The following is a 12,147-nucleotide window of genomic DNA, read 5'->3' on the forward strand; positions in this document are numbered from 1 at the left end:
GCTCTGGCCCTAAACCAGACATCTATCTGTCATAATGTTTAAGTCTGGTGTCAGGGCCAGAGTATCTAGGGCTACTACACATGTACACTTGCACCTTACAAAAAATACATATTGGAAAATGCAGCTGGTAATGGATCTTATTGATTTTTATATACATATATATATAATAATGAAATATAACTAATCACTAAGGCATATCTTACAATTAGCTACTGTTGTAGCGGAAAAGATATCACCTTCTGACAGTCAGAAGGTGATATTTTTTCCGCTACAACAGTAGCTAATCTTACTATCAACATATGAACAGTGCAAACATACATGTATTTGTTGTTGTTGAAATTATATAATGTATCATATACTTTCTGATAATTGTTTAACTTTGATTACCCTTATAATGAATAATGGTTCGTAAATGCACAACACACATTAATTCAAGAGTCAATTAAATATTTGTTTAAGCTTCTTCCTGTATAACTCTTTCATACACAATATTTACGAAGCTATATTTATTGCTGAGAGACATTATTTGTAATAGTCCATAACTGTAACAAAATTGGAAAAAGGTTACCATAATCATCTCAAGTCTCAGCAGTGTCTTACACCTGATTGTCAGAGTCCAAAAATTTGTTTATCAGATAAGACACTTTTAAAACAGTTAATAGGCTAGTTGTTTAAATTCCCAAGTCAGCATGTCCTATACCGTGGTATTTAAAAAAGGACTATTCACAATTCAATGATTTCAACAAGTTAGAAGATACCTTAGGCAACTAAATTTGATTAAATAGCAATGGCATTGTATGTAATATGTGACAGAAGCAGCATACATGGAAACTCAGTGTTGTAAGTTTTCGAAACAAACATACAAACCAGTGTCGGCGAATCTAATGAAATGAAGCACTTTAATAACAATCAAACCTACCTGTACTTATGACTATCTCCAAGGGTTCAGAATGATTATTTCGCGATCAAGAAATCACTATTACACCGCCTTCCAACAAGGGGGGACCTCCCTTCACTGACTAAACAGGTGTGGGCATCAGAAGGTGATCAAACATTTTAGCATCTGGGGCAATCCGCGGTGACGTAAAGTGACCAAGAATGTGAAGATTGTTAATTGTCGTAAACAAAAACAAGAAATTCAAGTGAAATAGATTACAAATAATTGAAACACGAAACATCTAATTCAGTATGAATATATTTTCATAACAATGTCGAAATATATTTATTGAATTCGATTTTGAATATGATATTTTTGCGACAATAGTGATCCACGTCATTTGTAAGCTTTATCTGAAAGTTGCCCGAAAATCAAGCGTTTAGGTCGAGCGTGTTATTGAATTCCACGCATGCTCACATAACAGGAGGGATTTTTGAATGGCGGACGAAAATTTAGTAAGCAAAATCAACAACATAAATATCTAGATTATGCAAAGGCCATAAATTTAGACGCTTGCATGATATATTTTCTCTAATCCATGTAGTATTTCAGAATAATTGGTTTGCCCTTTCACTCATTATATGCGAGTAAATGGCCATTTCATTTGGACTACAAAGTTTATCTGACTGAATCAGTTTTAGCGCCTTTCTCAAAATTTGTGTTAGCCTATTCAGATTATCGTATGCAGAAATTAGGTATATGATGCGCTCATGCAATTAGAATACGTGCATTCGAAGAAGAATACATGTTTCTAAAAAAATCTGTTACTGATTGTCTATATTTTAAATTATTTGTTTGTAACATCTAAAATGGTTTTAAACAAAATGCATCGTATATCTGTCACAAGGATACTGAAATCATTAATGCATGCGTTGCCAATATAGCACATTATTTTATTTTATTTTTTTACCTTTTATGTAAATACCACCATACATCACAATAAACCAGACTGATGATCATGAGAAGCTAGTAATATAATTAAGCTTCTGAGTTGAAAGGTTTACGTCTATATTGTACTGACCACCTTCATCTAGCTGAAGTTTATGTCAATTGGAGAAAATGTAGCATCTAGTCAGTCCTATCCCAGGACCACTCAATGCTTTACCAACTGAGCTACGGTCATGGGACATAAGTATTTGTCACTGTTTTCCCTGTATGTTCTGTGTATTTTTACTTTTTTTTTTTCTTTGAATTTTCCTGATTTCATTTATAAATCGATTTCCTCCAAATTTGGCATACATATAGGGAATTGGCTACACTTTCAGCACGTAATATTTTCAAAATATCATTATTTTTGTGTAATGATTAAAGTTTATGACATCATTTCCTTCTTTGTTCTTACCAAAATGTAATCTTTGGAATCATTGGAACTAGATTGTTTTCTATATAACACTTATTTCATTTCAACAAATGTTATTATTGACATATGTACATGTACAGATGGTATAAGTCAGTAGCATCAAATAATAGGCTAGTCTATACACATTCTTTCCTTATAAGCACTTATCTCTTAGACATCATGCAGTGTTTTGGGGGCTAATAATGGTCCCCATTTCCCAGGAAAAGTAACCAAACAAAATTTACTCTTACTCTTTTTCCTAATTTTTAGCTCACCTGGTCTGAAATGTAAATGTTTAAAGTACTTAATGGGAATAATTCATGCACCACGTGATACCTAATAACATTTGTGCAGGACTTTTGTTTTAATTGGTGATGGAATGACGTCAAAATATGAATACCTTGCGCTAACGTCATTTCAGCAGTAAGATTACAAAAAGTTTATTTCCATCACCACTGGAGAGTCCAACACAATTATCATTGGGTATCACGTGGTACGTGAATTAGTCCCATTAAAGCGAATAGTCGGGCAAAGAAGGGCTAAAATCGGTAAAATGGTGTTAATATATCCAGTATAATTTCTTATGAAATAGAAAAATAAAATCTCCCATCAAAATTGCTCTGTATGCGAAAAAATTAATATTTATTATGGGAATCCTAATGCGTCCTCCCGACCGGCTATCAGTGCAGTTCAATCTTAACGCATGCGCAACATCCACCACTCTCCGTAGTAAACAAAACATGCATGGCTACCGTAGTTTTAAACCAAAAGGTTTCCGCCAAAACAACCAACTGACTCACCTAAAATGCGAAAGGAAAGGCAATGGAGCAGCGACAATCCCAACAAATGACTCGGTAAACATTACGACGCATGGAGAGTGTTAATACAACTTGTTATAGTGAAGAGAACAGTTCAAACGAGCACGCGGCTCCAGACCGCTACTGTACGTACCTAGGCCTACTACCCGGTACTCCCTGCTCAGCTGATAGTGAGTGAGTATTCGTATTTTGATCATTATGTAAATAGTCCCTAGCAGTATTTTTTCATGAATGAGTGGTCACATATGGTCACATGTTTCATACCTGTTCCCCAATAGCGTAAAACGTAACCCTGGGGTAAATAGCGGTTCTTTCGTGGGGCTTCTTTAGGGGTAATGAATGCCCTGTATATTTATAAAATGTACCGTTGTAATGCATGTACAGTTAGAATATAACCGCTAGTGCATTATCAAGCTAAGATTTGTTTCAATTAATCTATAATATTATGCTACCGGTCAATTCATACAGTTCTGATGTATATATTTATAGATTTTTAATTTGTAAATTATTGTTCTGTATATGTTTCTGGTAGTGTTATACACATACATTGTATGTAGGATTTACATTGTAGGTTAATTGGTAAAATTGTATTGTATATGTTCTGATATACACATATACATATGTACATGTAGGTTTTAGCTTGTTCTTTAGATATATTTGGAGGACACATACAGTATTATTTCTGGTCATAATAATAAATAGTGTTTGTATATTTATTACAACTGTACCTGGTTCATGTGTATATGACAAACTTTACAGAGTTGAAATGTACTGCAGCCATGTATCATTTATAATTATTCTGCATTTTTGTTGGAACTAGAGATAATGAATTTTGTATCTTTTTTGAAACAACATTTGATTCTGTTAAATGCATCAGTGACACATTCACAACTTATAAAATGTTTTCTCTAAAAAAAAAAACCTGTAGAATGAACCTACATTTATTCATATACATATATTTGAAATTGATCATTTCAATTTTTGTCATATTCAACAGATATAAAAAATTGTTGGTTCTTTTTTTTCAGGCACCATGCATGCATAGTGACATGAATACAGAAAGTTCATCCCTTGGACCTGTATACAAGTGTATGTATACATATACATACAATTAGCATCATATGAAGACTGAAGAATGTTGATTTGAGTGCTCTTGAAAGTAAACTTTACCAATATGGACCTAGAAGATCATGAACAGAACATTTAAACAGTATTAATTTATGAAATGTTCCTTTCAACTCTAATCATTAAATAAAATTATGACGCAATACTTTTTCATTGTTTAACTTTGTAGAAATATTTGTTTATATTAGTCCTCTATATCCAGTGATTATAATTCTTGCATCCATATGCCTGCCCATTTGTTTGTCAGGGCTTGTGAGATAGCTTTTCAATTACTTTTAAAATATAAGGATTTTTTTTACATATAGCAATATAGATACCATTGTCTTAGGATTTCTAAATTCTACTATACAAGAAAGTAGACTCAACATATAAATAAAACCGTAAAACTAGCAAGTTATCTGAAATGTTACAAATCTTTTTGTCTGAACCAAATTTCACATTTATTGTCTATGTGTAACTTGTACATAGACCATTTATGTATTAATACTGTAGTAACAGTGATTACAAACACATAGACTACAATGTAGTATGTAGTACTATGTACAAATGTCTTTGATTTGAGTTTTAAACAAAAATGTGGTACCTATTGGGAAGTTGTAACTTGGGCGGGGGGTGAAATACAGAAGAAATAGCTACACATGGAAAAAAGAAAGATATACAGTACCAAATGGATTCAAAGTTGCTCCAAAATCAATGAGACTAAATAACCAAAAAAAAGCCATGTAAACCCCAAATATGCAATGACCAGATCAATGATAAAGCACCCTTCCACTTCCAGTTATCTGTAGCTATTTCTTCTATATTTCAACCCCCCACCCAAGTTACAACTTCCCGACCTCATGATTCTTCTGTCTTTTAGCCCCCCCCCCCCCCCAACACACACATACCTGATTGATTGTCATGTTATTTCAGGTTCCTATTCCGGTATTATTAAACTATTATTGGACTATTAAAACAGTATAGAACCCCTCGGCTACAGACAAGTACTGTGGTACACATTTCTCTTAATTAATTACTTTTCCAACTCAATCATCTTTTTCTCCAGAGCACAAAAAAGAACAGGAAACAACAGAAAAGGAAAGTAACATACATGTAGGCCTATATGTTTTCTGGAAATATATATGATGTGTTAATTCTCACAGCATAGGCCTACATGAATGTGAAGAATTAAATATTATCAATATTTGAGAGAATTTCCTAGTTGTAATTCTATAGCAGCTACATGGAATGTACGTTTACATATATACATTGTACAATACATATACATCATAAAAGTTTCTTTCCTTCCAGCTGGACATTAATTCATGTCATCTCTTTCCAGAACTCAAATATTGTTTACAAAAAAAACCAGAGACATAGATAATTCAATTAAATCTCTGCAAAAAACTACACGAATAATTGAACACATATATTGTACTTGTAAAATATCTATGTATGAGCTAATTTATTTTCACATCTTTGACAGCTACATGCATGGACGTTGTATGGAACGTTTTCGGGTGGTTTTAAATGGGAAATTATGTTACGATTATCATGATTCGGTTGATGTAAAATACAACGAATGCGATGCTGCAATAATTGCCCCTTGCCGGGGCCCCCATCTCTGCATCGGCCGAATATTTGTGTCGATTTCCATGTATAAAGATGCTTTTATCGAAAAATGATTACAAAGCATTGTCATTAATGTAAGAATACTTCATTTGCATCAAATGTATCATCTCAAAACAACAATTTACATACCGCATTAGTGGTTTATCACACGAAACGAAACCGACACGACTGAGAAACACATGTCCATGTTGACATTTCCACGCAGCCTCGTTTTCAGAGAGTTTGGCGAATTTATATTTAGAACTGTGCTTAATTTACACGGGGCTTCCCCAAAATTTCAATGGTCAAAACTAGACACCGTAAGCAGAACTTGACCATCATTATGGTATGCAATGACTTTTGGAAGGCCAAAGAACGCATTTAGACTGGTTTCCTTTGCCCGACTATTCACTTTAACAGTACTAACAATAAAAATTATTACCAGCCATGTGCATACAATTATAAGGGTATGAGGTGAATGCCTGGAAGACAATACTCATTTGGTGGCTACCCAGGCCACCTTGTCCTGAAAGATAATAAAACCCATATCTTTCTGATAATTTTTCATTAATTGTGTTTGTTTTGTGTTTCTATAGATATGAGCTGGGCAGCAGATGAGTGGAAGGATGGGCTGCCTGCCCGAGCCCTTCAGAAAATTGGGCAGATAGAGCAACAATTTGAACGTCTGAAGAAAGAACGAGATCAGAAGCAATTTCAGCTTGACAGTCTTGAACAGGTATAAGCCCTATGTTATATTATCTTGGAAATTGAAAAATAAATTCTTAAAACTAATCATGAAATGCCAAAAAAATTATAAGTAATACAATGTTGAAACCCAGTTTAGTTATGATTGAAAGAAAATGCTAGTGAACTATTTTGTTCATCTCTGATAGTTTCAACAGCACTTTTTTTCTGTTTGTTTGCAGAATGCAAGCTTTATGATTTGTTGAGGCTTTATTTGTTCTCAATTAAATAGAGAGAAAAAATCTGAAAATGACAACATTGTCATTGATCATTGCATAATATGAGAGATTTATATATATATATATATATATATGACCTGCCTGTTAGTTCTTATTTTATACTTTTTGTACAATAAAATATTTTGAATCAAATTGCATATTGATATGGTAAAAAAAGTCCCTTAATCCTTCAAATTGTAGAAGAACCGTGTTTGTTCACTTTTTTAAAATCATTTAAAAACTGCTTGATCTTTTCTGAATAGGCTCTTCAAGTGCAAAAAAGGAAGGTAGAAGAAGAAAAGAATCATGCAGCCGTTTATAAGCGAGAAAATCAGAGCCTGTCTGAGAATTGTCAGGATCTTGAACAGAAGCGCCAGAAGGTTGTACAGGAGCTCACAACTAAGGACAATCATATTTCCTGTATAGAGGGCAAATTGTCTCACACAAAGTCACTGTACGAGGCTGAGGCCAACAAGGTCTGCTTATTTAATCAAAACATGTTTTTAGAAGAGTAGCAATTGAATAGCATCAGCTGTACTACTTTATTAAGCCTTGCTAATATGCATTTAAACTGGTCAGAAATGTATAATAAGAAAGTATTAAAAAGAAAATAAAAATATGAAAAGAAATATGCACAGACAATTTTAAGTGTTTACAAAACAGAGTCCAAACCATACATAGTCACCTTGTATATATCATATTTTGAATTGTCTTTTATGTGTATAAAAATGGCAATTTTATCCATTTGACATAATGTTAAACACATTATTTAAAAGAGAGTAGGATTTATATGCATCAATATTCAATAATCTTACAATATTAAGGGACCTGTTACTGATGAGTCTTAGGCAAAGGTGTTTTTTTTTTCTCACCAACGTAAATATTTGTAAAACAATTATTTAATTTACAGGTCAGTCAACTTCAGAGTGAAATTGAAAAGATACAAAGAGATTATGACTCTTCCATCAAAAATATGGAGAAACTTACCGCTGACCACCAGAAACTGCAGGAGTATTGCAAACAGCAAAAGGTGCAGCTGGACAGCCAGAATGACCGCATCAGGAACTTAGAAAGTGATATTAAGCATAACAATGACCACAGCAGAAAACCTGTATTGCCTGCTTTAGGAACAGGTATTGATATTTAGTTTTTAATCTTTTTATCGTGATTCATGATTAGCTGTTTGGTGCAAATGTCACTGATGGATGGTTCTCTGGTTTGTTTGCCATATCAACACTAAATACAAACACAACATCATGATCTAACCAGATATAATGTCACAAAACATATGAACTGATGTGGAAATTTTTTTGTGGCATGACTTTAAAAAAATAGTCAAATATAACCCATCTTTGCACTGGATGAAATGGGGTAGGGTTGCGAGTTACAAACTTCAAGCTTACAAAATTATGAAAATTTGATCGAGGACCCCATGTTTTATCTGATATTTGAAAAATATATTACCTTGGTTATACATACAAAAAATGTGAAATTGACATGGGTTTTCATTTTCTTTTTAGCCTATTCATTGATTTTTTATGGACGAAAAATATTGCGAAACATGATAATTACGTTTAGAAACCGTCATTGGAAATAAGGAAAATTAATTAGCATTTGTAAAAATACAATAGTTTTATATATTGTTCTATAGTTAGAAATTTAGAACAAAATTCAACAGGATTGAGATTACATTCACCCTAATGTTACAGAAAACACGATTTTATCATTTTTTTCTATTTTTGGCAAGCAAATTTGCAATGATGCTATATTTCAAGTTCAAATATCTCAAAAAGTAGTTCGAGAACACCCAATTTACTTCACATATTTGAAATCTGCGTGAAAAATTCAAGAGAATAAGCCCTGTTAGAAAAAAATGGCTGACATGGGTTTTCCTAAAAGTATTTAGCTACCTTAAAGCTGACAATGCAAGTTAAAAAGTATACATTTGAGAATAAAAAAAAGTTTTTTTCAATATTTTTTTTCAAAATTCGTTTCTGAGACAACCCCTTGCGTTTCTAAGGACGGGCAGTCACCATTTTGTTTTAACTCTGCTTGGATAAAGCGCGTGAACCACACACAGGTGCAATCAGTCGAATGCTTGCTGTTCAAGGTGTAACAACTAACACTTGACCGGCTCTAGATCTACTGTACTATATCCAAGCTTAAAAAGTAATGATAATAAAATGGTTAGTACTTTTCAATGTTTTCTCAAATAAAGTTTTTAAGAACCATATAAAGTTCTATACAGTTAAATTAAAAGTAATGAATGAATTAATATTCATACCTTCTTTCCACGTGCGAGATCCATTTTGATTATAACGTAAACAAACACGGAAATTCTAATAGGAGATAACATTGTAAAACTAAAAATAAATACTGCACTCACCTGACAAGGTTTCATTGAAGTAATATTGTCAGCTAGATCCCAAAATATGTCAAATACGAGCTAATAAAACACTTCAATATACATTAGATATTACACGCACATGTACACGTGTGTGCCTTTGGTAGCTTATATATGGAAGCATCTCTTGTTCGGGACAGGTGGTCACGTGCAAGTGGCCAGTCGAGTACATTGGGTACGATAGTATACGTGGAGATATGTGGACAGATTATTATCAGGATTTTTATTCATTTGTGTGGAAAGTTAAATTTGTGAAATATCTAAATGACAGCTTAGAAAAGTTGACATGTTTGCTTGCTAAACAAGCCCTACACATATTTACAGGTAAGGGGTTTTGTTTATGTATTAGTAGGCGATACACAGTGGACAACTGCTAGGTGTATATGTACATGACTGAGCGCACGTGTGTCGATTCACGAGCTTTATATAGGGGTCGGCAGGCGTCTCGTATCCTAGCAGAGTTCAAACAAAATGGCGTTTTCCCGTCCTTAGAAACGCAATGGGCTGTCTCAGAAACAAATTTTGAAAAAAAAATTCATTAGTTTATTTTTTTTTAATCTCAAATGTACCTTTTTTAACTTGCATTGTCAGCTTTAAGTCTGATCTTTATCTTCATAGTCAGGGATCTATCTAGATCTGATTTATTACCGTTTATGGGTACATTTCCCCTCAAGAAATGAATTCTCCTCTGGCCTAAAATTCCCCATTTAAAGCTAAAATATGACCGTTTTTGTAACAAAATTTCCCCTGTGACTTATTTTTCATTAATTTATTTTAGACTTTTGTGTGCATATTTCTTCATATTTATCATACAGCTACTGCATATTTTATGATTAACCCAAATTTTTCATTATTGAGCTTAAAATCTTGCTTTACTAAATCTAAAATAAAATTAGTTGTTTTACAGTACTTTTTCGTCAAAATGCATATAATTTTGGACCAAAATGAGATTCAAATTCCCCTTTATTTCGCCAAACTTTTCCTCTATTTTGAAAAAGGTTAGTTTCCCCCAAAACCTAGATTGATCCCTGATAGTTAAAAATGTGCTAAAGGTCCTGAAAAAAAAAAAGAAAATTCTGTTGAAAGTTTGATATAATATAGAGATATCAACAATGAAAATATTTTGTTAAATCACAGCTTTATGTTGAATCTTTTCATCTGTTAGGTGCTGATACAAATGATCTACAGAATAAGTTAGCACAGTTAAACGTCATGAGAGAGAAGGATCAGATGGAGATTAAGCAGTTAAAGGAAGAGTTGGAGAGACAGACAAGACAGGTAACACTTAACTATCCAACACATAGCCTATTCTGTAGGTTGTTTTGAGGGTTCATATAGGGATTGGATTTCGTTTTTATGTTAACCGTTAGCGCCCCATATTGAATATATTCTTAGAGGAATTGCTCCATACAAGCATGGTTAACATAAAACGAAATCCAATCCCTATATTTACACTCACACGACTTTTTATTTATATTTTATGCTATAAAATCGTCATTTGAAAGTGACGTAATTATTCAATAAAAGTCGGTCAAAAGTGGGAGGAGCTTACTCAATTGAACAGCAAATGATGACGCTTCACGTAAGGTAGAATTATTCATCCGCGACGACAAAAAAATTCAATATTTTAGTGTAAAATAAACATGACAAACAAAGAAAATTTCAGAGATAATTTTATTTAATCAGATCAGAACTTTAAATATATATTCAAGTTTGCTAAAAGTTAATATATAGCGTAATAACATAAAGAATTTGTACACGGCCACATGTGTGAACTCGGTGACCGTTATTGTGCAGCGAGGCGAAGCTGACGCACGCTTACACACTTTAGTTTGCGGAAGTTGTGAAAACACCGATTTTCAAGTAGCTCAATGTGTTTGAGATGTCGTCTGACTTGACGATATTACATCCTTGGGAGCCATGTGGTTATATAATCTACGCTTAGATCCATATCGCCATCGATAAATGAAACAAATTCACTTGTGTTCGATGGATACAATGTATTTGTGGTGACGCGGAACTGTCAACACGTGGATTATTAGCGTTGCATGTTTTATAATACACATGATTAAATACTCAAAGAACAAAGACAAGAGGATATGTTTATAACTGACCTCTATCACAGGGTCTCACACCCGTCCACCCCAAAGGCTCGATCGTAGGCACAGAGGTAATGTTTACATTTGACACCCATCATTTTTAACAAAAATGAAAGCACGTCGCCCCGGTCGGGATATTTTTCCGTTTCTTTATACAATTGTTAATTTAAAAATTGTTTGAATCATATATAAATATAAAACATGTATACATTGTTTACATTTTTCCAAAATTCTATGAAAAACAACAATATACACGTAATGTTGCGTCAAAATGTAAACAAAGCCATGTGTTTCTTTTAAAAAAAGTAGTCCTTTTACGTTGCACAGAACATTTCCTTACGCAAGTTCAAAGTTCAATGTTACCATGCAGTTATGGTAAACAAAATCGGCTAGTATTAGCGTATAGTGACCAAGCCTAGCAAGTGTAAATATATGGGCCTATGTTTATTTTTTTCTTTAATTTTTTTTTTCCAATTTGTAGCTAATTTTTTCCAATCGATACTTTAGAGTAAAAGTTTATGCAAGAGGTTTATGTTTAAATAGAAAATGTTTTAACTTGACAAAAGAATTGTATGCAGATACAAATGATTTCCCTTGAGAAATAATGGAATTACATGTTCACAGCATTTTTATTAGCCTCCCAATTTTGCTACTTACAAAGAAAGATTTCCCATACAAAATGTCAGCGGTCCCATTTTCCAAACTAAAGAATTGGCATAGAACATTTGATATTGTCCATAACTAGATGTGACAATGAACTCTGCTAGGATTGGTTGAAACTCTTACAAAGGACTTTCATAAGTTACATAAAATTTGGCTGGAAAAAATTGTAGGCAGACTCATTTATATCTTAAAGACATTTTTTGTTTTTAA

General features: G+C 33.1%; 2 protein-coding genes and 1 long non-coding RNA gene across 6 annotated transcripts in view; 2 read left to right on the top strand and 1 right to left on the bottom strand.

Annotated features, from left to right (window-relative positions):
• Positions 1–1,083, bottom strand: part of LOC138318710 (tyrosine-protein phosphatase non-receptor type 21-like) — a 32,409-nt gene extending 31,326 nt beyond the window's left edge. For all 3 annotated transcript variants that reach the window (XR_011207911.1, XM_069261346.1, XM_069261339.1), the window contains exon 1: positions 920–1,083. The gene's annotated coding sequence lies outside the window, so the exon portion shown is untranslated. The remainder of the gene's footprint in view (positions 1–919) is intronic.
• Positions 1,084–1,351: 268 nt separating this feature from the next.
• Positions 1,352–12,147, top strand: part of LOC138318711 (centromere protein F-like) — a 41,757-nt gene continuing 30,961 nt past the window's right edge. Inside the window, exons 1-5 of the mRNA XM_069261347.1 lie at positions 1,352–1,392; positions 6,406–6,545; positions 7,035–7,247; positions 7,682–7,904; positions 10,341–10,453. Coding sequence (XP_069117448.1) covers positions 6,408–6,545; positions 7,035–7,247; positions 7,682–7,904; positions 10,341–10,453 — 687 coding nt within the window. The 5' untranslated portion in view covers positions 1,352–1,392; positions 6,406–6,407. The remainder of the gene's footprint in view (positions 1,393–6,405; positions 6,546–7,034; positions 7,248–7,681; positions 7,905–10,340; positions 10,454–12,147) is intronic.
• On the top strand, positions 2,873–4,367 carry LOC138320048 (uncharacterized). Of its 2 annotated transcripts, none has more exons than XR_011208076.1 (2): positions 2,873–3,268; positions 4,123–4,367. It is a non-coding gene; the product is annotated as an uncharacterized lncRNA (long non-coding RNA). The 2 variants fall into 2 exon arrangements; XR_011208077.1 differs by having other exon boundaries at positions 2,873–3,264.

Source organism: Argopecten irradians, chromosome 3 (genome assembly GCF_041381155.1).
Source record: "Argopecten irradians isolate NY chromosome 3, Ai_NY, whole genome shotgun sequence".
Lineage (NCBI taxonomy): Eukaryota > Metazoa > Mollusca > Bivalvia > Pectinida > Pectinidae > Argopecten > Argopecten irradians.